Source organism: Papilio polytes, unplaced genomic scaffold (genome assembly GCF_000836215.1).
Source record: "Papilio polytes unplaced genomic scaffold, Ppol_1.0 DF823879.1, whole genome shotgun sequence".
NCBI classification, from domain to species: domain Eukaryota; kingdom Metazoa; phylum Arthropoda; class Insecta; order Lepidoptera; family Papilionidae; genus Papilio; species Papilio polytes.
In genome coordinates, this window is record NW_013525325.1 from 56151 (window position 1) to 82792 (window position 26642).

At 30.8% G+C, this 26642-nt stretch overlaps 3 protein-coding genes across 3 annotated transcripts; 2 read left to right on the forward strand and 1 right to left on the reverse strand.

Moving 5' to 3' along the window:
* The first annotated feature begins 515 nt into the window (after window positions 1–515).
* On the forward strand, window positions 516–14943 carry LOC106103001 (S-phase kinase-associated protein 2-like). Its single transcript, XM_013282629.1, has 13 exons — window positions 516–691; window positions 844–913; window positions 4399–4473; window positions 5502–5661; window positions 6485–6622; window positions 7693–7843; window positions 8931–9060; window positions 10285–10459; window positions 11326–11416; window positions 11882–12006; window positions 12953–13112; window positions 13923–14042; window positions 14771–14943. Exons 1-13 carry the CDS (start codon window positions 624–626, stop codon window positions 14835–14837), a joined length of 1530 nt encoding a protein of 509 aa, XP_013138083.1. The 5' UTR covers window positions 516–623; the 3' UTR covers window positions 14838–14943.
* Window positions 14944–15937: 994 nt separating this feature from the next.
* LOC106103006 lies at window positions 15938–17313 on the reverse strand. The gene is made up of 2 exons (XM_013282635.1): window positions 17029–17313; window positions 15938–16164 (listed from the first exon to the last, which is right to left on the reverse strand). Exons 1-2 carry the CDS (start codon window positions 17190–17192, stop codon window positions 16017–16019), a joined length of 312 nt encoding a protein of 103 aa, XP_013138089.1. The 5' UTR covers window positions 17193–17313; the 3' UTR covers window positions 15938–16016.
* A 589-nt stretch (window positions 17314–17902) lies between these two features.
* Window positions 17903–20098, forward strand: LOC106102994. The gene is made up of 2 exons (XM_013282621.1): window positions 17903–18044; window positions 18115–20098. The coding sequence occupies exon 2, from the start codon at window positions 18197–18199 to the stop codon at window positions 19988–19990; it is 1794 nt and encodes a 597-aa protein (XP_013138075.1). The 5' UTR covers window positions 17903–18044; window positions 18115–18196; the 3' UTR covers window positions 19991–20098.
* The last annotated feature ends 6544 nt before the right edge of the window (window positions 20099–26642 follow it).

The following is a 26642-nucleotide window of genomic DNA, read 5'->3' on the forward strand; positions in this document are numbered from 1 at the left end:
TTTACCTTCCTATCATTTCCATATAGGAAATGGGTGGAAAGAGATGGAGATTAAAATTAGGCTCCGACACGCACACTTATAAGACGAAACGCCGAATATCTTCCATTTTACGCCTGTCTTTTGCCAGGTATGACCTGGTATGATCGGAAGAGCCAGCCCAGTGTTGCGAAGAAGTTACTGTGGGCTCTACCACTGTCAACTGTTTGGAAATTTAACATTTTGTGTAAGGTTTTTCATAGTTGCAGAAAGTATAAAAGTAAGAAAGTATAAAAGGCCTTAGTCCTTAGGTAACGTCTTTTCTTGAACGTGGGTTTGATTTGTGAACGTAGTTCCTCAAGTCTCAGATTTATTTTTATATGATAATTATTGTTCAGAGGGTTTTAATTTATTTTTAAATGTATAATTCCAAAGAAAGCAAATATTATAATTTCAAAATCACACAATATTTTTATTTTTCATCTTTTCGTTAGTAAGGCAACACAATTTCTCTATTTTTTTTCAATGTCAAATTGTCAAAATTAAATCACATTGTCTATTCCTCTTGTTCTATTTTTCTTTGCAATTTTGTGATGACGTTCTTGCAGTAACCGCTCCGTAATTAATAAAATTACAATAACTCCGAGATGAATATCAATAATTTAGATGATGATATTAAAACATCATCAACTCTCGATGAAGTAAATAGTCCTAGGTAAGTGGGTTTATTTCAACTTTTCTGTATAAAGTTACTTACATATGACAGCTGATTTTAAGCGCCAAAGTCAAATGGCGCCAATTAACGTGTCAATTTTACTCTAAATCATTTTTTTACCTCCATAACGGTACAATTACTGTATTTTACAGGAAGAAGTTGCGTTTGGATAACTCTGCACGTAAGACTTGGAGCCTGATGAATATAAAAACGGATCAGGAGGTACTTAATCGTTTATTTCCCGCGAATACGACCTACGAAGTTATGTTACGTTTTTATGATTTTAACTTAATATACCAATATAATTCAACTTTGTACTATATTAAAGCAAGAATTGTAGTAAATGTAATATAATCTTGTTTATCAAGTAAAAATCAAGAAAACATCGTTTTTGAAACAGAATGTTAACGAAGTTCTAAGGGGCATGTTTTAATCAGTTTTCTATGAACTAAAACGTAATATGACTTCTAAAGTCTCATATCAGTATTGTAACGTAAAAATATCTTATAAAACACAATATAATAAAAAATACTAAAATTCTAACTACAACAATCAATGCATTACTTAAGTTAGATTTCTTAGTAACCAAAACAACTCTGAGAATGATTGGAAATTGTTTAGTTGTATCATTCCAGTTACATGTGTAAATTATTTTTGGCCCTTGACATAATCTGTGCAGAATTAAAAAAGAACTTTAAGTAGTCTATGAGTTATTCCAGATTGTTCTATATTTGTGATAAATTATAATGAGATTTGTTAAACCATTTCTATTTTATACATTCTAACAAACATCCATCCATCTAAAATTTTACATCATATAAATATTATAAAAGTGAAAGTTTAGATGGATGGATGTTTGTTAGAGTTTCTAGCCTTAACGACTGAAGGGATCTCGATGAAATTTGAATGTTTATTCGATCATTCTGCAACAGTTCAACATATCTTATTGAGATTTGTCACAGATATAAAACAAAGTGTGGAGTACAAATGGGATAAGGTTCATCCCCGAGAAATGTCTGGTTCCCGAGAGATGCGTAGCTTTTTGTTATTTATATAATTCATATGCTTTCTACTACCACACGGACGAAGTCGTGGGCAACAGATAGTTTATAATATTAGTAAGATTTTCACCTCTAGGTCTCCCCCTATGCGATGCCTATACTTCCTAAACTAGGGACTAAACCAGGGATGGCAAACCTTTGTGCATGAAAGCAATTTTAAAGAAATGTTTAATGCAGTCTTACACATTATCTGTTACGGAGGGTTGGCACAGTATGTGCTCTTCCATACATCTCTATCAGCCATATCTGAAGCCACTAATTCTTAAGCATATCCTCTTTCACACAATCCATCCATACTTTCTTCATCATACATTCTTGCAGTCTTAGATATGCTATTAATTTAAAAATGAGGGTAGTCAAAAATATATGTATGTTTTTACATTTGCAGTTTTACACCAAATATGTCAGCAAAATTTATTGACACAAATTGTTATTCCTTACTTGCATTTTCATGTTAAATGATGATTTGTCATTGAATTTTGCTGATTTTGAAAATACAATGATTACATTACTAATAATTTATCTAAATATACTTCATTCTAATATTATAAATGTGAAAGTTTAGATGGATGTTTGTTAATTTGTAGCCTAAACAGCTGAACGGATCTCGATGAAATTTGGTGTAGATGTAGAGGATAATCTGGAAGAACACAGGCTATTTGTTTTTTTTTATTCATCAACGGACATAGTCGCGGGCGAAAGCTAGTATTATAGGAAAGATTTGTATTTTTGTATGTATTGAAATAACTCACAAACTACTAGGCCGATTTTAAAAATTTCACCATTACAAAGGTAATTTATCTGTGAGTAACAAAGGCTATATTTTTTTTTATTTCACGCCGGCGAAGTCGCGAGCAACAGCTAGTTTTGTTATAAAATTATTTTTAAACCTATTGACAATTTAAATATAATTTATTGACATGTTTTGAGGAACTGTCAATAGTTAGTAAGATTTGGAAAATGTTTCAAGTGAATTATCAATTATGCCTACTCTATAGATTTTTATGAATCTCGTTAGTTTTTATGGATGTTTGTATGTCCATACAATAAAAATAAAAATAGTTTATTAATTTCCCCTCGTGCAGGGGACTGGTGTCCAAACTAGGGTGGTCCCTGTGTAATGGATCACCAGGCCCCGCCCCAAAGACCAATGTGAATCTTACAAACTTAAAAACAAACAGATATTTATTACTTAGTTAAAATAAAGAAGAAATTAGAGCTATGTATGTTAGGTGTTTGTGTGTAATGTGTAGTGTTTAGTGGAAAAGAGTTTTTTTTTATTAAGATTATCTATCCTAGCAAGAGAGAAAAGTTTTGTATTTTTGTATTTATTATTATTTATAATGATAATAATTATTATTGTATTTATTAATTCGAAACTACTGGGCAGTCACCAAAATTTCTTTCATCAATAAAACACTTATTCCAGTTGACAGCCCCTATATTGTTAACACAACTAATGTTAGGAGTCTGGAGGTACATCGGTAGAGGTAGACAGAAAGAGTATTGTGTGAAAGGTGATAGGAAGTGACTGAGATGATGGATGATAGAGTTATTTAACGACCCGGTGCGCCCTACGAGAGTAGGGTAAGATGGGGGAGATGCTGATTGTTAACACAACCAGTCACATATTTGTCATAGATATACAAAAATCTAGAAAAATGCTGCTTAGTATTCTTTTAATTCTACACTAAGTTGTGAGCACAGCTACTTATGTGAAGACACCTAAAGTTTTTATTATATTTATATATAACGAGCTGTTGCCCGCGACTTCGTCCGCGTGGTATTAGAAAACATACGAGCTATATAAATAACAAAAAGCTACGTATCCCGGGAACTGGACATTTCTCGGGGATGAACCTCATCCCATGTGTACTCCACACTTTGTTTTATATCTGTGACAAATTTCAATAAGATATGTTGAACCGTTGCGGAATGATCGAGTAAACATTAAAAAATTAAATTAATGAATCCCACGGGAACCGTAACTATTCCCGGGATAAAAAGTAGCCTATGTGTTCTTCCAGACTATGCTCTAAACCTGTGCCAAATTACATGGAGATCCGTTCAGCCGTTTGGGCTACAAACGCTAACAAACATCCATCCATCCATCTAAACTTTCGCATTTATAATATTAGTAAGATATTTATAATTTCTCATATCTTTATTTTCTTATTTTTATATGTAACATATTTCACATGATATTTTATTAAAAAAAAAACCATTATAAACCATATTATATAAAAAAATAGAAGTCCACCGGTTGCGGAATCCAATGACTCAAGCAACCAGTGGTCAGGGCTGCAAAGACAGGAACCTCCTCACTATTCGTGCGGTTTCTAAAATAACCGCCTTCTGTCTAGCGAGAGCTTCTTGAGGTGTTGGTCGAAGCTCTTCGCTATCAGCCCGTGTACCGAAACGACTATCGGAATAATGGTAGTCGATTTCATACGCCACATGGCGGTAATCTCGTAAGCCAAATCCAAATATTTTAATAGTTTTTCATTTTCGGCTTTCACGAGATTCTCGTCATGTGGGATAGTGACATCATATTTATAATATTAGTAAGATATTTATGATATTAGTAAGATATTTATAATATTAGTAAGATATTTTCTATTAAAAAGTTTATTTGTTTATTTCCAGGTGCTACAAGAGATGGGAGTAAGTTTGTTAGAACAGGATGAGGCGGAGAACACATGTGAAATCACACATGTGACTGTAAGTATTCTTTCTACTAGCCTTAGCCTACGACTCTGTCTGAGTGGAGTTAATAAAAAAACTGAGTAGCCTATGTGTTCTTCCAGATATCTTCTACATCTATGCCAAATTTCATTGGAATCCGTTCAGCAGTTTAGGCTACAAACACACATTCTTACTGATAAATAAATGCGAAATTGTTACTAGTATTTTAACTTTTATTTGGTGAATTTTTATTTAAATTTGTTATTTTCAGTGTTTTTCTAGTATTTGTAAGTGTTGTAATATTCTAAATAGGTTAAATAATAATTATTATTATTACTTTACTAACTTTCGCCCGCGACTCCGTCCGCGTGGAATTAAATAAAAACAAAAGTGAGTAGCCTACGTGTTCTTCCAGACTATGCTCTAAACCTGTGCCAAATTTCATCGAGATTCGTTCAGCCGTTTAAATTACAAACGCTAACAAACATCCATCCATCTAAACTTTTGCATTTATAATATTAGTAAGATTATTACCATACTTCAAACTAATATTATAAACGCAAGAGTTTAGATGGATGGATGTTTGTTAGCGTCTGTAGTTTAAACGGCTGAACGGATCTCTATGAAATTTGGCACAGGTTTAGAGCAGTCTGGAAGAACACATAGGCTACTTTTTATCCCTAGAATAGTTACGGTTCCCGAGGTATTGATTAATTTAATTTTTTAATTACTCTATCATTCTGCAACGGATCAACATATCTTATTGAAATTTAGCACAGATATAAAACAAAGTGTGGAGTACACATGGGATAAGCTTCATCCGCGAGAAATGTCCGGTTCCCGGGATACGTAGCTTTTTGTTATTTATATAGTTCGTATGTTTTCTAATACCACGCGGATGAAGTCGTGGAAAACAGCTAGTTTATAATATAAGTAAGATTTTCACCTCTAGGTCTCCCCCTCTTGGCGACGCCCATACCAATTAAACTAGGGACTAAACCAGGGATACCTGGCCGACGATGTCGCGGGCAACAGCTAGTTACTCTATATTACTTTGATTACAGCACAAGCCTAATTTAAAACGGAAACATGATATAGAAAATGTCAACCCAAATATCAATAGTATCTCTCCGAGGAGATTTAGTCCTAAGAGCCCTAAGGTTAAGAAGCCCTGCGCAAGTCCTGGACCTTCTAAAGCCAAAAGTCCCTGGAGTCCGGATAAGAGTGAGTCAATATTTTTTCTATACTATAAATTATATCTCAACTGCCCCCTGTATTATAAACTGAACCATGTTATAGTAGTTTAGGGCAGGCTGAAAACCAGCGCGGCCTTCAGTGACAAGCTGGAGGCCGCATCAGCTGAGCCTTTTCCTTTTGACCAAGAGTTTGTATTTTTATTTTTATTTCATTAATAATTGTAAGTTATGTTCCTTTAATTTTCTTTTTGGTCAATAAATAGTGTTTTTATTATTTTTTTTATTTTATTTATTAAAGAGGGAAGATATGTATTTTTGTATGTATTGGGACTCAAAAACTACTTGGGACAATTTCAAAAATTCTTTTACCAATTAAAAGCTATGTTTAATGAGTGACATAGGCTTTGTTTCAAATTTTTATATTTAACGCGGGCGATGTTGCGAGCAACAGCTAGTAAACGTTTTGTACAATGGATTCATGTTGTACAATGGATTCGTTTTTATAATGAATTCGTTTTTCCAATAGATTCGTTTTTTTATTGGATTCGTTTTTACTATGAATTCATTTTTACAATGGATTCCTTTTTGCAATGGGTTCTTATTCAATGGATTCGTTTTTACAATGAATTCGTTTTTCCAATAGATTCGTTTTATAATGGATTCGTTTTTACTATGAATTCATTTTTACAATGGATTCCTTTTTGCAATGGGTTCTTATTCAATGGATTCATTTTGTACAGTGGATTCTTTTTTACAATGGATTCGTTTTACAATGGGTTCTTATTCAATGGATTCGTTTTGTACCAGTAACTAGCAAGTTCATATTTATGTCATTTTAATTCCAATTTCAGCTAAACAAGATTTAGAAACCACGTTAATATCAAACTATTTAATAGAAGAAGAAACCCCGTTAGCTCAAATAACTCAATACCAACCACAAGATTCGGAGTTTGTTGCAAATACGTCTACAGGAAAGAAGAGTTTTACATGTAAGTTTTTTTTATATGCAGAAGAACATCATCATCATCACCAGCTCACTATACGTCCCCACCGAGGGGCTCGGAGCCTACCCTAAATTAGGGTGACTAGGACATAGTCAAACACGCTGCACTGCGGGTTGACTTCACACATATCTTTGAATTTCTTCTCCGATATGTGCAGGTTGCACGATGTTTTCCTTCACCGTAAGAACGTCGGGTAAATTATGTACATATGAAAATTCGAAAAATCGAAAATCACAGGTACAGGATTTGAACCCAAGACCTGTAGATTACAAGTCAAGTGCTAACACTGAGCCACCGACGCTCATGTAGAACATCAATGACATAAAAACCTCTATAACTACAAAAAATATGTTCCCTTCCCATCAGAGCCCAAAACCTCTACAAAGACCCTTGATAACTTAAAACCTCTATAACTTATATTTTGTGTTTCCCTTGGACTTTAACTTATCGAGGTTTTACTGTATTGGAAAGAGGAAAACTTTGTAATGAATAGACTCAAAAACTACTGGGGCGATTTTAAAAATTCTTTCACCGTTAGAAAGGTAATTTATCTGTTAGTAACATAGGCTATATTATTAATGTTTTTTTTTTATCTAGTATCTAATAAGCTTAAAAACTATTGAACTGATTTTAATAATTCTTTCACTATTAGAAATGTTATTACTGAATGACAGGATTTTTTTATTACTTTTTTAATTCTATGTTGAAGAATGTTACATTTTAAACTAAAACCTAAATTTTGGTCGCTTTACATCATTTTTCCTATTAAGGGAAATTGAATTTAAAATATAGAAAGGGGAAAATATCCTCTTTATGTATATATCAGTTAATTGCAGCTTTTGTGTGGGTAGTGGTTTCGCCATTTTAGCGAAGATGGTTTTTATATAAAAAAACTATAACCGAATGTTTAATTTTGGTCACTTTACTCCTTTTAAGGGAAAGTGAATTTAAAATATGGGAAGAGGAAATATCCTCTTAATGTATGTCAGTTTGCAGCATTTGTGTGGGTAGTGGTTTCGCCATTTTAACGAATTCTTATATAAAACTCCTTTCAGCTCTAGGTATGGAAGAAGTAATTAATAGAAGAACGAAATCAGAACCAACAGGAATCGACACTTTCTCTATATTATCCGATGAGATGATTCTGAGTGTATTTAAGTGGTTGCCAAAAAGAACTTTAGCTCATTGTATGTTGGTTTGTAAAAGGTAAGTTCTTATTTCTTACTAATATTATAAACTAGCTGTTCCCGTGCGGGTTTATCCGTTTGAAATTATGAAAATTATATTTTATTGTTGACATTTGTCAAATTATCAATTTCAAATATCAAAATAACATGACAAACTTTGGCAATCTTATTTGTAACAACATATGGTCTCTTTTCACATTAGGGTTTATATCCAAAATATTTACCCTCTAAGTTTAATAGCGTGAAAATATATAGCATAAAGCGTGACGTAAGTGTAGGGCTTTTTTTTAAAAAAAAGAATTATTCGAAAATATGGTGTAATGGCTGACATCTTAGGCAACAAAGAAGTGTGTTTACGCTTTATTATAATAGTATAGATAAAATTGGAGTGTCTGTAATATCAAAAGAAATATTTCAAATTTCGGGATGATTTATTTGCGTTGCTGACAACGAAAATCGCATTAAAAAATTTTGTCTGTCTGTCTGTCCGCAAGCCGCGTTAGTTCCGATTAATCTCCGAAACCTCTGGGCAGATTTTGACCGGACTTTCACTGAAGGGTAGCTGACATAGACCCGCATATTATAGGCTACTTTTTTTTTAATTCTGCGCTGTCAAAATGGCGTAACGGGTGGTCCAAAGCGCTATCAAAGTTTGTGTACGATAGTTCGTCTATACTATTATAAAGACGAAATATTTGTATTTTTGTACGTATTGAAATAACTCAAAAACTACTGGGGCAATTTCAAATCTTTCAAAAAATCTATTGCTGTGTAACATAGTGGACGAAGTCGCGAGCAGTACTAATAGTACTAGTACTAATAAAACGTACAAGTAAACGTAACAAGTACTAATAAAACGTAAACACACTTTGTTACGGAAGTTTGCGACAATTACTGTATATTTATGAATAATTCTGCACTTAATATGGTTTTTGCTAGCGACTTCGTCGATGTGAATCTAAAAATACTGCCTATTTAGCAATAACGAAGCTTTAAATGCTGAAAGAATTTTTAATATTGTCCCAGTAGTTTTTGAGTTGTTTCAAATCACAAAAATACAATCCTTCTTTATAATAGCATAAAAATAACTCTTTTTGTATTTCCAGATGGTATAGATTAGCCTGTGACGAAAGTTTATGGCAACGTCTAGATCTAGGCAATAAAGTGCTCTCTAAAGACGCCCTAGGGAGAGTCCTAGCTAGGAAACCTATTATAATAAGACTGGCTAGTACTGAGGTAAGTAAAATATCAATAACATTTCTTTAAAAACTAGCTTTTGCCTGCGACTCCACATGGAATTAAAACTCAAAAGTTTCCTATGTGTTCTAGATTTTCTTCTAAATGTATGACAATCGAGATCCGTTCAGTTTAAGAAACAAACATCCATCCATCCATAGATTCATCCAACTTTCGCTTTTGTAATATTAGTATTATATACTAGTCAATGGCCGAATTTTCGGATTCCATTTTGGCCTTAGTTTTGGCTAAAAACCTTGTATCGACCTTTATTTCGATTTCTCACAAAATTTAACCGTAATTTTCTTCTGTGCATAAACTAAATTGTTAGTGAATTTTCATTGTAACTATACAATTTGTATCGATAAAACTCAGTTTAAAAATTCTTATAAGAAATAAAAAATAACTTTAAAACACACTTACTCTAAAATTGAACACTCGTTAACCAAAATATTACTAATATTATAGCGAATGTTTAGATGGATGTTTGTTAGTTTGTAGCCTAAACTGCTGCACGGATTTCGACGAAATTTGATATAGACATAGAGGATAGTCTGAAAGAACACATGGGTTACTTATTTTTGTTTTTTTAATTCCACGTAGAGTCGCGGGCGAAAGCTAGTTTAACATAAATTATAACATCCTTGAAATACTACCAAAAAAATACTCGATTTCAATAAATAATCGTGAATTTAAGTGTATTATTGGTTTATATTTGGTTTTCTGCCGAAACAATGTTTTCAATTCACTATTATTATTTTTTTTATAACATAAGGTGGCAAACGAGCAAGCGGCCACCTGAATCCGACAATATGGCGAAGTGACCGCTGCCCATAGACATCCGCAATCGCAGATGCGTTGCCTACCTTTATCCGACGGAGGAGGAGACGCACATAAAGAGGACATTGCTCCTTCCTTTGCATCTCCTCCACCGTTAAATCCACTTCCCCTTCCCATCCTCTCCTTATAAGAAAAGAGTGGTAAAGAGAAAGGGACTTAAATTAGGCCTCCGGCACCACACTCATCAGACTGTACACGGAATGGCTTCCACTTCACGCCTGTCTTCTGTGTGGTCGTGGTATTACTGGGGGCGTGCCCTGCAGTGCTAAGATGTTAAAGCGGGCACTACCACTGTTAAACTATTAACTAGATTTAAGACTAAAATTGATATTTTTAAATAAATCTTAGTATTAGACCTTTATTTAAAGTCTATTCTATCACCAGATAGGTGAATGGCATCCCACAACTGCGGTCACACAATCTAGAATACAATATCTAGACCTAAGCATGTGTTCAGTAGACCAAAAGACCTTGGACAGTCTACTGGAAAGATGTACTTCTCTGAGGAAACTCAGCTTGGAGAGTGTTCAAATAAACGACAGTACATGTACTATTATTGGTGAGTTATCCAATATTTATACTAGAATAAGACCAGTAGACCAAAAGACCGGTCTACTAAAAATACATAATGTATGTTTCATACATATAATTAATTAAAAAACTATAAGACAATCGATGTTAAAGTATTTAATGAGGTAACATTTCAGTAGACCGAAAGACCGGTCTACTAATGATAATAATAAAATGTATATTTTATATGGAAAATAAACAAAAAAACTATGAGATAGTCGAGTTAAAATACTTATTATTTACTAAGATATTTTAGTAGACCAAAGGACCGGTATACTGAAGTTAAAAAAATGAAAAAAGATGAATTTCATTATTTAAAAAAAAAGTGTCCAACTAAAATTAAGTGTTTTGTGATCTTATCACTTGAGTAGACCAAAAGGTTTATTCTAAAAAAATTAAACACAAAAAAGACAAATAAAAAAACCAACCGCATCATAAATAAAATACTTTATTATTTAGTTATTAACTAGCTTTCGCCCGCGACTCCGTCCGCGTGTATTAAAAAAAAAACAAAACCGAGTGTCTATGTGTTCTTCCTAACTATCCTCTATATCCATACCAAATTTTATCGAAATCCATTCAACCGTTTAGGCTACAAACTCTAACAAACATCCATCCATCCATCTAAACTTTCGCATTTATAATAGTATGATAAAAAAAGTTTTCTCAGTAATGTAGAAGACCAAAAGACCGGTCTACTAAAACCAACTTTGTTATATTTTGTGAATATCTATCATTAGAAATAGGTATATAAGGTAAATAATATATAACATGATTCTTTTTCCCTTTAAAATTGTAAAGGAAATTGCCCTTTTAGTTGGGCAAAAAAAACCTGCATTTGAATTATTTTTATAGGTAAATGTAAGAATTTAGAAACATTAAATCTGACAATGGCCAAAGGTATTACAGCTGAAGGATTGGAAGAAATATTAAAAGGTTGTGTTAGGTAAGTTTGTGTCTTATATACTTGTTGTTGCTACTGACTTCATCCGCGTTAAATATAAAATCAAAAAATAAAATAACTCAAAAACTACTGGGTTAAAAAAAATAATTTCACTATTAAAAAGCTATTGTCAGTGAAATAGAAAATAATAATATAGCCTATGTTACTCAGTGATAATGTAGCTTTTTAATTGTGAAAGATTTTTTCAAATCGTCCCAGTAGTTTTTGAGTTATTTCAATACATGAAAAAACATAATAATACGAATATTTCCTCTTATTTTACTAGTTGTTGCTCGCGAGTTCGTTTGCGTCGATTTAAAAATAATATAGCCTATGCGAGTAACATAGGCTATATTATTGATTTCACTCAATCATTTTTGAATTTAGCCCAGTAGTTTTTGAGTTATTTCAATACATACAAATATTTCCTCTCTATTCTATCAGTATAGATTTATTTTATATTTCCAGTCTGCTGTCACTGAACATATCTTGGTGTAATTTGAACCAGGAGGCATTGCAAGTACTGGTCACCTGTCTACCCCAGAAACTGCAGAGGTTGAACGTTGGCGGGGCGAGGATAATGACTAACGATAGTAAGTGGAATTCAATGTTCAGAAAATACTGAATCGTAGTAAAACTGTTCAGTAAATGCTGTAACTATAATTGTGTTTAGAAGAAGCAATATTATTAACGCAAAAAATAACTGTTTAGTAATAGGGAATATGTATTTTTTTTTCTTTTTTAAAACGATTCTACTTGTTATAAAATAACCACAAAAAATTGACGCGAAAAAATTCAACCATTGAGCTAAAAATAATAAAATAAAATTACGACCATTTTCGAGCGACTAAAACGCGATCGGAGTTGTCATGAGACAATTGACGTCAAATGTCTATTCCATTCATAACATACGCTCAGATGTCACTTCGACGTAAAACACAACAAAGTTTCTCAAGGTCAAAAAGTCAAATATCGATTAATTTTTATTATTCCTGGTACAAATAAGTGGTAATTAATAATTCTATACATTATTTTTTTACAGTAAAATACTTCAAGATTGTATTTCTATATAAAGTAACGTAAATGAACTGTGTATTGTCAACACAGCGACGCCATATTAGATAAGCCACTTGCTTCGAGCAATAGTGTGCGTTTTAGAACTTAGCAATGAATTTGAAAAAAGACACTTTTTAATGATTAAATTTTGCCACTAAATCACATTATATTCAGAAAAATCTTTGCAGGACTGTTTTTTGGGTACAATTTGGCGTCATATGCATATTGCCTATTACTGAACAGTTTTACTACTGTTTAAGACGACTCCGTCCGCGTGGATTAAAAAAACCCAAGTAGCCTATATGTTCTTCCAGACTATACATCTATACCAAATTTCATCGAAATCCGTTCAGCAGTTTAGGCTGCAAACTAACAAACATACATCTAAACTTTCGCATTTATATTAGTATGATTGAATAAAAGGCCAAACATAGATAACTACCTTTTTTTCTTTAAATTCAACTGGTATATATTTATTTTCAGTGGTCCAACAATTAGTAGAAAGATGTCCTAGATTACTAGAATTAGATCTGTCAGATTGTTCAGTGTTGTCAGCGATTGCTGTCAAGTCAGTGCTGAATTTGTCTTGTTTGGAACATGTCGCGCTCAGCAGATGCTATTTGTTGCCTCCGCATGTGCTCACGTAAGTATCATTGATATATGACACATTTGACATTTATGACACCTTTATGACACTGCTGACACTTTTATGACACCTTACGTTTGCCCCTTTTTTAAACTCTCAGTGATCTACGTAATAACAGAAATCAGATGCAAGTTTCCAATTTCCTCAGTCCGGTAGTTAGTGCACTGGTTTTTAAATGGTTCCTAAACAATAGTAGTAATAAAATAAATTACCTTTCTAATGATGAAAGAATTTTTGAAATCAGCCCAGTAGTTTTTGAGTTATTTCAACACAACAAAATATAAATCTTTCCTCTTTATAAAATTACTGCAAATAGTAAAGTACTGTAAATAGACAAGTTGTTCTTCGCGAATTCCTACGCGTAAAAAAAATATGAAAATTGTCCCAGTAGTTTTTACGTGAATCAAATGCATACAAAAATCCAAAACTCAAATCTTTTCTGTCTTATATTAGTACTAGCTTCCGCTCGCGACTCCGTCTTCGTATGATTTTAAAAAAAGCGAGTAGCCTATATGTTTTTTTAGACAACGCTACATCTATGCTAATTTCATCGAAATACTTTCAGCAGTTTAGGCTACAAACTTACAAGCGTCCATCCATCTAAAGTTTCGCATTTATCATACTAATATTATAAATGTGAAAGTTTAGATGGATGTTTGTTAGTTTGTAGCCTAAACTGCTGAACGGATTTCGATGAAATTTGGTATAGATGTAGAGGATAGTCTGGAACACATAGGCTATCAATTTTCTTTAATTCTAGCTAAAAGTTAGTATTAGTAAAGAGTAAGATAGATTATGTATTTACAGAAAATTAGGTAGTATGTCGTCATTACAATATCTAGAAGTATGGGGGATGTTACAAGCGGGGTCGTTAACAGCTCTACGCGCTGCTCTACCCGGGATGCAAATAAACCAGTTTATGTTCAGGTAAGTTAGATTGTAAACTGACAGATTATCCATTTAAATATATACCCTATGTTACTCACTGATAACGTAGCTGTTTAATAGTGAAAGAATTTTTAAAATCGTCCCAGTAGTTTTTGAGTTTATTAGTAATATACAATTTTCTTCGTTATATTTAATAGTAAGTAAGCTATGTTCTCTTTCAGACTATCCTCTACATCTATGACAAATTCCATCGAAATCCGTTCAGCAGTTTAGGCTACAAACTAACAAACATCCATCTAAACTTTCACATTTATAATATAAGTGAAATTATAAAAAAAAAACTTAAAAACTACTGGTCCGATTTCATAAATTATTTCACCAAAAAGCTACGTTATTAATGAGTAACATAGGCTATATTTTTTTTCTAATTTCACGCGGACGAATTCAGTAACAATAGCTAGTTTAATATAACACTTGCTGTTGCTCGCTACCTCGTCTACGTGAAATTTAAAAATATATCCTATGTTCTCTAATAACGTAGCTTTTTAATAGTTAAAGAATGTTTAAAATTGTCCCAGTAGTTTTTGAGTTATTTCAATATATACAAAAATGCAAATCCTTATTCAATTACATTAAAATTTCATTTGTCAGATTTTACGAGAAATCAAGCTATGTTTGAGATTTATTTTGAATAAGCCCATAAAATGAAAAATGCAATTTATTACTATTTTTCTTAGGAAGTGTTTCAATAAAAAATTATTCCACAGCGCGATAGCTCGCCCTACAGTTGGAGCTAGACGGACTTCTATTTGGGGATTACGTACAAGAGACTGATTTATTTAAAATCGCAGCCTTTTTTCTCCATGTAAAAACATGTTTCATATAAAAAATTAGTTATATATGTCGTGTGAAATCAAAAAATATAGCCAATGTTTGATAACTTAGCTTTTTAATGATGAAGCAATTTTTGAAATCGGCAAAGTAGTTTTTGAGTTATTCTAATTCATACAAATCTTTCCTCTTTATAATAGTATAGAATAATATAATCTAATTTTTAATCGATTTCAGGAAGATTCTCAATACGATTGGTCTTTTAAGTCTATATATCGATTACTCTGTCGTACCACTTTTCCTAAATTAAAAACTATTAAGTAGTTTTTGAGTTTTTTGTAAAAACCATTTAGTTTTTTGAGAATGATAATTTTTGTCGCTAATCAGACATAGGTATTTAAACTAAATATACGTTTAAGTTATCTAAGCATTCTATTATAGCATAAATACTGGAAATCGTATTTTAATAATTTAACCAATCATTATTTTGTTGATTTGTAAAAAATAAATCGACCCTATCTTTATTAATGTTGATTTTTCACACTATTTCGATCTATCATTAAGGTGAAAAAAATGATTATCAACCTAAAAAAATCCTATTAAAACAAAAAAATAAACTAAAAAGAGCTCGACTGATTTTTTCATTTAATTTCTCTTTCATAAAAATCTTTTATTTTCATATTAATATTAAATACTTGAGTATTGTAAAATAAGAAAATATAGAAATGTAAAAAAAGGCTGCGCACAACTAAAGTGTAAAAAATTGTATTTATTTTTGTCTTAAACTAAGTAAACAATAGATATTTTGATGTTTGGAAAATAATTGTTTATAAGAAATCAAATATAAAAAGTAAAAGAAAAATAATGTGTATTTTTTTACCTTTATTTTGTGCTTATACCCAAAACTCCATCCAAATTAAAAAAAAAAAAAAAAACAAAAATACATAAATTTAAGTGTTCCAGACTATCCTCTACATATATGAAAATCATTGAGATCCATTCAGTATAGGATACAAACATAATCTAAACTTTCCCATTTATTGTCCCAGTAGTTTTTGAGTCTGACACTACAAAAATTATATACAACTAAAAAAAAATACAAATTAGTTACAATTATTTATTATGTCTTAAAAACTTAATTCCAATTTTGATATTCTCTTTAGTACTAAATATTTTAAATAATCATTTGAAAGTTCTTTTAGCTTTCTGTTCTGCGGCATCACTCGCTTGTACAAATGTCCTTTTTAGTTTGTTCTGTCTACTCTCTTTGTATTTCTTTGACACCTTTTCAGCTAATTTTGCTACCCTCTTCATTGTTAAAGGTGGGTATCTAAAATAAAACAAATTATAAAAATATCTAGTAATAAATATATCCTTTTAGTAATAATGTAGTTTTTTAATGGTGAAAGAATTTTAAAAATTGGTTTATTAGTTTTTGAGTTATACGAAATACATTTTTTTTATAACATAAGGTGGCACACAGTCAAGCGGCCACCTGAATCCGCCAAAATGTCGAAGCGACCGCTGACCCTTTCTATGCATCTCCTCTACTTCCCCTTCCCATCCTCTCCGTATAAGAAAAGGGTGGTGAAGAGACAGGGACTTAAATTAGGCCTCTGTCACCACACTCGTCAGACGAAACATGGAATTGCTTCCATTTCATGCCTGTCTTCTGTGTGGTCGTGGTATTACACCGGGCGTACCCTGCAGTGCTAAGATGTTAAAGCGGGCACTACCACTGTTTTTCCTCAAAATTGTTACTTTTGGAGTCTCCGCGCAGAATTAATAAAAGCTAAAGTAGAGGCTTGTGTTCTAGAATGTTCTAGATCTGTTACAAACCGTAAGATCTGTTAAGCTGTTCTGGATATCCTTAGTCAGAAACAAAGATCAATCTAAAAAGATTGGTGACAGAAGTTTAGAAACTACGAAAACACCGTATAAGTACAAAATTACGTATATGACATACTGCAATGTATCGTTTTTCTATTTGAATTACGTAAAGTTTATAAATAAATAGATTTCGCCAGCGACTCTATTTGCCTGAAATAAAAAAGGAGCCTAAAGCCTATATGTCCGACCAGACTATCCTCTACGTCTATGCCTTTCTTATAAATCTTCCGTCTACGTCTTGTAAATTCCATAAAAATTGTCCTATTTATAACATTAGTAAGATAAAATTAAATCTAATGCTTACCTGCATCCTAAAAACTCTATATTAGTAAATAATTGGGCCAAAGTAATAAGTTCAGCTTCGTCGAAACTATCCTTGTGTTCTAACATGAAACTTTTACGTACTTCCCATTGTTCGTCTGATTCATGTTCGGTGCGTAACGAGTCAATATCTATTAAAGGCTTCATTTTATTACGCAAAGTATTCCAAAATTAATTAAGAATTAAATTATGAGTTTCAAAAGGTTGCGTTGTTATTTTTTTGACTTGTTGATATTTGTGACGGTGACAGCTGCGAGTTTTCTTGTGTTGCCATATCAATTATTTTTCTTTAAACATTTTAATTAAAACAAAATTGCAACAGTTGCTCTTTACTGATATTTGTTACGCTATTTCACAATGTATTAACAAAGCAAAAAAAATTTTAGTATGATTATTAAATCATCCAAACAATAAGCTACAATATAAAAATCGATAAACTTGTCTTATCTCCCGATGTAAACGACCTTATGACATTAGAGGGCAAAGGTCATTGACTTTGTGTCTAGATTTTATGTTACCATAATCCCTGAAAAACTTACTACTTAATACTAAGAAAGTTTGAAAATCAAAAGTAAATCTAGGAAAACCACAAATTAAACTAGTAAGATTTTCTAAACCATTTAGTAGCTTTGTTACTTTGTTAATGAAAAGATTTATTTCGTGACGTTCGACAAAAAAGCGAAAAGTAAATCAATAAAAATTTAGTTCAAACTACCAATTTGCGAATAAAGTAAGTAACTGGCAATAATTTGCGAAAGAACTATAACACTACAATTTAAAAAACGCCGCTCACTCCAATATGAAACAATAGTTTCCTTAACATCATATATTTTTGTTAACTTATACGTAACTTTTCCAGCTTATTGTCAAACCAAGTATATGTCGAGAATTTCAAATTATTTTTATATAAACTTTTAGAGGGTAGTTTTTATATAATAAGTGTTTTTAGCTTGTGTTAGTTAAAAGTTTACCTACATGATACAAAAAATATGATTACTGGTAAGAAAACTTATATAAAAATTTTCTTTGTTTCGCAAACTTTGTCTTACTTGTAACTTATTGTCCACAGATACTAGTTTAATAAACAGTGAAAAGTGATATTAACATAAGTAGTGTTACTGATATTTAAAATGTTAAAAAACTAATAAAAAATGGCGTTTTCTTTACGTAAAATGCTAACAAACATTAGTTACTTCAAAAAAATTGAAAACGAAAGTGTAAACACAGAAAAACAAAACACCTACGATGAAATGGACCTTAACGATTACCAGACCACGGAACCTGATTCAACAATCCGTCAATGCTCTAGTCTGAATATTCCTGATTCCGTAAAAATATTCAACGCTAAAAAAACCTCACTATCAGACACAGATCTTACCCTAAATGTTAATAATCCTATCAGGCACAAACACAAAAGATGTAAAAAATTAAAACTAGACATCAATAAAGCAAGTCAATCGTTAAGTGAAAAATTAAACCAAGAAGAAAGCTGCGATTCGAACGTTGAAAACACACCTAAACATATCCTCCTTGAGTGTGCTACATCCGAATTCACTAATAAACTAAAAGGTTTCGATTTTAACAAGGAATTTGATATTTACGATGGCACATCTGACGACCAATGGTCAAATCCTTTCGAAGAAGAGAATATCGATATTGAATCATTCTCCGATCATTCAGACAGTGATATATCTATCGGTAATCAAAAGAAATCCATCAAAATGTGTCGTAAAGTACAATCGATGGAGAGCGGATCATCCAGCGATGAGATCCAACATCCACCGACCTCTCCTGAGTCATTTGGTGATATCGAAACAGATAAAAATGAAATAGAAAGAATAAAACTGCTATACAATTATCAAAATAAACTAGAAAAGGTTGAAAATCTATTAAAAGACATGCTAAATGAATTCCAATTTCATATACAGGTTTCTAAAATCTTTAATCGAACTTTACCTGACACTGATCCTGGTAACCCCGAGATAAGAAAACCCAGTCCGACTGACTCGTGGAGTGTTATTATGGAAGAAGACGGCAACACTAAAGTATCAGTAAAAAAACAATTAGAATCAATCAAATATTCAATAGAACAATTCATAAACATATATCTAAAAGATTACGAGAAAGATACGAGAATTAAAAAATGTAGAAAATATACACCACGTAATAAGGGTAAACAGAGATGTGTTAATAAGAAAAAGATGAAATATTACGATTTCCCCGATTTAAGAGAAGCTATGATTAATTTATTCTCGCCGGAGTTAAATGAAACAAATTCAAGTGATTCCGATGACTCTCTATCTTCTAAATGTAGCTGTTCCTGTCACGAAACATCTTCGCACACAGATTCAGGTTTAATTAGTAAAAATAATGATAGATCAAACCAATCAATTACATCGTCTCTCGGTAACTTCAGTTTAGAGACATCTACTTTAACGACATACTCAGAGTCATTAGATCAAATAATAAGTTACAATAGCTTCGAAGATAGTGTATACAATACATTTATACAAAAAACAGCAGTCGAACGCATCACATTCTACATCCAAGTACATAATATACAATTAAAATGTGATCTTAACGATGATAATGAAACGAAAACATTAATTTTTTTTTGTCAATCTTGCAAATCAACTGAATATAATGAAAATGATTTATTAAAACATATATTGGGTCAAAATCATTGTGAAAAAATACACTTTCAGTATAAAACTGCTTATATTAAAAAATGCATGGCCGAAGGTAAGGAAATACAACCGAGTACAGTTTTAAACCCAATGAAAATGTATCGAGATGATAATAAAATTGTATGCTTCGGGAATGCTGTCTACGCTTGCTCTTTATGTTTTGAAAATGATATTATTGGTGAATCTGTGTTAATGACACATTGTGCGGAGAAATATCACATTGAAAAACGAGAGAAACTCAATGAGATTATAGATTAAACGCATGCATGCATGCACATGCTAATGCATATCAAAAAATACTAAAAAAGGTTTATTTTGCATACATTTTTTTCAAACTATAAGATTTTTTGACAATTTTTTTAAAGCTTTACACTATTTTTTACTATTTTTAATATCTTATCTGTCTATATTTCTTTCTACTAATATATATTTTTTTATATAACAGTAATGAAAGATTTTTTTTTTTCATAGAAAAAAAGACATTTTAATGCAATGTAAACTGTGATTTTAATGTTTAGATTTTAGGATAGTGGGATTCAAAATTCACCAATTTTTTATCCGTAATTGCATGCTAGATTTATTAGGAAAAAACGCTCCACAAAAAAAGAGGGTTTTTTATTTTTTTGTTAATAATTTTAACCATTTCTTTTTCAAGACTTTAAAATATTATTATTAATAGCATAGATAACATATTAACACAAAAAATAACTGTATTTTTAACTTTTGTACCTTTGACCCTAAAATCTTTCTTTAAAATCTTGCCTTTTGTAATTAAATTAACACTTTTTTTTAACGAATAATTCTAAATAAACAGTAAAAAAATACTACGAGCCGGTTCTCAAAGTATTTTAGCATGATTTTGGTAGGCTTATTAGAAAAAAATGCTGTTATTTTTTATTTTATGTCATTTTTTGTGTTCTAAAAAATGACCAAATACAATATTGTGATTATATTTTGTAAACTATTAGGTGCTATTTTTTCTTTATTACCAAAATATTGCCTGTAAATCTTGTATATCTTGTAATTGTGATAAAATTAGTTTTTTTTAAACTTTTCTGTTAAACAACCAAAAATATCATTTTATTTTGGACTGTTAAAAGATCTCAAACAGAAAAAAATAGATACAAATATACATTTTGCAATTTTTTTTATAATTAAAAATTAACACTTATTTTTAAATATGGCGCTATTGTGATTTTTTAATATAGCGATATTTTACTATGTTTTTTTGTATATCTGATTTTAAAAAATCTCTGCTTAAATCATTGTTATGTATTTTTTAAAAATCAAGCTTTCAGGGTTGCCCCATTACTCGTATAATTTAAAAAAAATATAAAAAGTGTAGCGACCTGTCCCACCAAATTTTAAATTATGTGAAAAGAATTGAACGTGTGAAATATATGATGGAAATATCGGATTTTGTCCCGTTGTATAAGTGACGTCATGTTTAAGCTATCTGAGCCTCTATCAGCCAGTTGTGGGATAGGCTCTTAAAGTCGTATTAGACAGGGTGTTTGTATATTCCAAACTTTACATAGCTTAAAGCATATTGTATCATAAAATGTATTTTAATCATAAATGTATGTACATTTGACATTTCTCGAATAGGTTATATTTTTATACTAATGTAGTCAAACGTAAACTGCCGCGTCGAGAAAGCTGTCGATAAAAGTACTGGAAGATAGTTTTTACCGAGATTTTAGATCTTTTTTACAATTTAATTAGAAAAATAAGTATCCTAAGTAAGCACATAAGTAACAAAAAATGTATGCGTATATGAAAGAGTTTGGAGTAACCGTTTAGAAAATGGATTTTAGTCGTTGTAAATTTTAATATTAATATATCTGCTTTTAAAGTCGAGAATGTAATTTTGTACTTAAATGTGATCTGCATTTTGCTATAGGAAGAAATGTTTCCCGTTGGGTCGTCCGGCCTAACGGATTTTTTTCCTATTTGACCGATTGATTCTATAGATCGGTACAATGGGAAATAAAAATCTCATTGGACATATTGAAATCCCAAAAAAATTGCTATTTTTTTTGCTTTTTTGTATATTTTTTTGTATTGGTATTTTTAGATGAACTAAAACCGCTAAGTTGTAGATCTCAAATAAATCTAAATGTAAAAATCTTTTCAGAAAGACTGAAATTATACGATTCCAAAAATTTTTTTCCGAAGACTAAAAAAAGCATCTCATTTTCAAATATAATTATAGATATAAGCATAAATCTGATTCGAAAATATACTCGATGTCAAAATTGTATACCATATTTTTTTACTTTTATAAAAAAATATTTAACCGCCTATTGCTAGGATAATCATCTATTCGTATAACCTTTGTAATCATAGAATTAGAGTTTTGTATCATTTTTTTAAGAATTAACTTTATTTGAGACTGTAAAAAAACAAAAAATGTAAAAACAACATAAGGAACTGTCAAATTTCCCGCTCTCATAACAATTAAAAAACCAAAACTTTTCAATGATTTAGTTTAGAATATAGTAAATTACAATATGTATTTAAAATATCAAAATTTAATAGGAACAAAAAATTTTGTAGATGCATTTTTAATGTTTTTTTTTTATTCTAAGACAAGCAGTTCCTTTTTTTTATTGTGTGCCGCAAGTTTATGGTTATGAAGCATATTGTAAAATAGGTAATAACAAAATTGTAAGTAAAAATTAGTGTTTTTTTAAATTTTTTCATACTTCGTCCGAAATTTAGAAAAAAACTATTTACCAGCTAAGCTAAACTCTGTGATTGATTGTTAAAGAACCAAAAATTGTTGATCATAATAGTTATAAAAACGACTAAAATAAGATGCGAGGATTTTGAAAATTTTTTTTCTCATTTTTTTTGTCTGTCTACTTTTTCAAAAAGACACGTGACACATGGATTTTTTTAACTTTATTTAAATAGTTAATTAACTTGCATATTTATTACGTTTTGAAATTAAGCGAATTGTGTATTTTTTTTAACTGGGTTTTTTCTTGTCTGTGATTTTTCATTTTTTCAAAATTTTCGCATCATCGGCCAATCAGGTTACAATTCTGTGATTCGAAAAATTTATACTAGTCTAATATTACGCCAGTTAGAAACAAAAACTGTATTGTTTTGCTTTACTAAGCTTTACTCTTCTTAATATATAGATATTTATGAATACCTCCGCTCGTTTGCACCCTTCTCTTATAGAAAAAAAGAATTCTTGCCTTAAAATTATAATTTTTTGGGCCACGCTTATGCCTGAAAAATATTTTTTTTGTTATACTAGACATGAAAAATCCGTTTTTTTAAAGAGTACTTTTCTTTTTTTACAGCAGTGTTTCGATATCTACAAAGTACTGTTCAAATTTGTTACGCTATTTTTTTGTAAAACTCCAAAGGCTTAATAGTTAAAGGAACAGCTTTTTGATTACAAGGTCGTGGTTTTTATTCCATTTGGGTACTGTAAACTACATCTGAGCGTAAGATTATAGTTACCAAGAAATAGTAAACCTTACTAATATAATAACTGTGAAAGTTTAGATGTATGTTGGTATCCTTAACTGTACAGATCTTGATTGTCATACATGTAGAGGATAGTCTGGAACATATAGGATATTAAATTTTATTTTTATACTACGCGATAGCTTTCAAATATTTATATAGACATTTTTATTAAGGTTTTTTTAGTTAATGTACAGTAGCACCTCGATAACTCAAACCTCGGTAACTTAAAAACCTGTATAACCTCAAAAAATATGTTCCCTTCCCAACAGAGCCCAAAACCTCTACAAAGACCCTTGATAACTTAAAACCTCTATAACTATGTATTTTGTGTTTCCCTTGGACTTTAACTTATCGAGGTTCTACTGTGTATCTTTTTTCTAAATCATAGAAAAATATTAGTTTTTTTATTCTAACTGGTGTAAGCTATCTGTTACTCTTGACTGTTGTTTCTTTTTCGTCAAAAATGCAATTTTTAGACTAATAAAAGTGTACTCTGAATTCGTTTTTTTTAAATTACCTAGTACAACCCTTCCCATACAAATTTGTATTGAAAGAACTCAAAAACTACTGGGTGAATTTCAAAAATTCTTTCACCATTGAAAAGCTATGTTATTGATGAGTAACATAGGCTATATGTATACTAATATTATAAAGAGGAAAGATTTGTAATTTTGCATGTATTGAAATAACTTAAAAAACTATGGGACTGATTTAGAAAATTCTTTCACCATTGAAAAGGTTATTTGTCAGTGAGTGACAGGCTATATTATTAATTTCACATGAACAAAGTCACAAGCAACAGCTAGTTTTTAAACATGCTAAAGTAGAGGTTCTCAACCACTGTGCCGCGGCACTTATATATGCCGCCAAATTTTGCATATTTTTGTCATAAACTATATATGCAGTGTGTTAGTTAGTTGTGTAAGCAAATAATTTTTATCTTTTTCTTTGTGTGCCGCCAAATTTTGAATATGTGCCACTACAAAAAAAGATTGAGAATAACTGATCTAAAGATTGCTGGATTATAACAAAAGGTAAATAACAATTTTACAGTGGTAGTGCCCGCTTTAACAACTTAGCACTGCAGGGCATACCCGGTGTAATACCACAACCACACAGAAGACAGGGGTGAAATGGAAGCAATTCTGTGTACAGTCTGATGAGTGTGGTGCCGGAGGCCTAATTTAAGTCCCTTTCTCTTTACCACCCTTTTCACATAAGGAGAGGATGGGAATGAAAAGTGGATTTGACGGTGGAGACGCATAGGAAGGGGAAATGTCCTCTTTATGTGTGTCTCCTCTTTTATCGGATAAGGGTAAGCAACAAATCTGCAATTGTGGATGACTATGGGCAGTCGCTTCACCATTTTGGAGGATTCAGGTGGCCGCTGTTCGTTTGCCATCTTATGTTATAAAAAAAACAAACATATTTAAAACTATTTTTTATTTAATTTCCTTTAGAATAGACAAACAAGGCTTTTTAAACGGTGATTTGTGTTGTTCTACTAATTTTTCCAATATCACACTATTTGTAAGACCAAATGACTTTTGTGCTTGTAAAAAAGTCAACAACAAGCGACCATAATTTTTGTCATTGACACAAAGCGTAGAATTTTCAATAAGCAAATTTTGTATAAAGTTTTGTAGATTTTCCGTTTTCTTATAATCTTTGTATACCAAATTTATCGTATTTAAATGATGCTGGAATACATCTGTAGTTATATTCGTCTCCAATAAAAGAGATATGAAAAATTGGTGTAGTTTTTGTGAAGATTGCATTAATTCTTGTAATATGCAACCTTTTATTGTAATATTTGTAATTAAATCCAATAAAACTGATTTAAAATCATCAGGATATGTTAAATTAGCTTTTATTAGTAAATCTAAAGCTAGCAAAGATTGATCACGTTTTAGAAACGTAGGGAAAAAGTTTGTTATAAATAAAGGAATGAATTTCGCGTTATTTTTATCTGTAAATAAATAATTGCATATTTTCTCTATACTGTTTGTTGAAAGATGTTCTGCTAAATCGGTGATTAAATAAGGGCTTTCTAGACATTTTTCTATCATAAAATCTATTCGTAGTAATGGTTCAGTGTCCATTAGGTTACAAAAGTTTTCGTCGTGAATTCTTGTTTGAACTTCCTCTTTTGATATGGAATTATCCATTGTATTTTCGACTACAGCCATTTCCTCGTCAATTATAACTTCGCTAACAAACTCCTCATTTATTTTCTTAACATTATGTTCGTCTAAATAACTTTTAGTGATATGTTTGAATTTTTCACTCCATTTATTATTGTTTTCTATTGTATTTGTTTTTTGTATCCACTTTTCGATATACGGTTCAGATAATGATGAGAACTTCCAAATGTTAGACATAATTACATAAATGTTATTACGATATAATAACAAATACAGCGAAAATTGAAAACAATAAAACAAATTCTTTTTGACATTGACAATGGACGTAACGGAAAAAGGCTTTAATCATACTGCCACATTTACTTTTGCCATTAGAAAATAAAGTAATTGAAAATTTTAATGTTTTATTCTTAAGCAAAATATTGTCTTCGAATGTCTATAATTTTAGTAAAATAAATTCATATATTAAATAAGCAAAAACTGTTTTGTTTTAAACTAGCTTGAACTAATAGAATTAATCTGAAGATGACTAATTGAAGGAAAATAAATTAATTGCTATTGTAACAGTTATAAAAACGATAAACTTCAACAGAGTTCGTTGTCCAGTAATCTAGATTTCCAACTTAAATGGACTGGATTTCTGGATGCGATGTCTTTATCAGTTCAGTCGCCAATGAACTGTCTTTGAGTTCGGTTGACTTATGTCAGTTATTGAGTTTCATTTTGTAAATATAAATAAATCGTTATTAATTTTATCTCGAAGTAAATGTAACAGTTGGTAAGTTTATATTTATGCTATTTATTGATTAGGTTTGCAGTTATACATTAATTATTGTAACAGGAAAACTATGTTTTAACTTGTTATCCAATTAATTGTACAATTTAATTCGTTTTATTTATATCATTGCGTTAAATAAATTGATTTTCCGCCTATTTTAAGGTCATCGTCATATTTATACCATTACATATATAAACATTTTATTCCACATTTATACTAAAATCTTCTGTTTTATACATTTTTTAAAGTTAATACATTTTTTTATTATTATAGATTTTTAATTTTCACGAAACTATTTCGATAATTTTTGGTAATTATTTTTTTTTATCTGAAAGTAAGAAAACACGGGAATACATACCTATTTTTAGTAAGTTACATCTATCTTTTCACTACGCAATAATTATTGTTAGTATATTTTAAAACGATTCTGTTTTTAAACGGTCAATCAAACCGGATACACAATAAAGTGTCTAGGAATAAAAAGTCGTTGTATTGACCT

Excerpts from the sequence above, each read along its gene's own strand:
- LOC106103001 (XM_013282629.1), top strand. The coding sequence starts at position 624 with ATGAATATCAATAATTTAGATGATGATATTAAAACATCATCAACTCTC. Across the intron at positions 4,474-5,501 it reads GTGAAATCACACATGTGACT|CACAAGCCTAATTTAAAACG; the intron begins GTAAGTATTCTT and ends CTTTGATTACAG. Across the intron at positions 5,662-6,484 it reads TCCCTGGAGTCCGGATAAGA|CTAAACAAGATTTAGAAACC; the intron begins GTGAGTCAATAT and ends TTCCAATTTCAG.
- LOC106103006 (XM_013282635.1), bottom strand. The coding sequence starts at position 17,192 with ATGAAGCCTTTAATAGATATTGACTCGTTACGCACCGAACATGAATCA. Across the intron at positions 16,165-17,028 it reads ATAGAGTTTTTAGGATGCAG|ATACCCACCTTTAACAATGA; the intron begins GTAAGCATTAGA and ends GTTTTATTTTAG.
- LOC106102994 (XM_013282621.1), top strand. The coding sequence starts at position 18,197 with ATGGCGTTTTCTTTACGTAAAATGCTAACAAACATTAGTTACTTCAAA.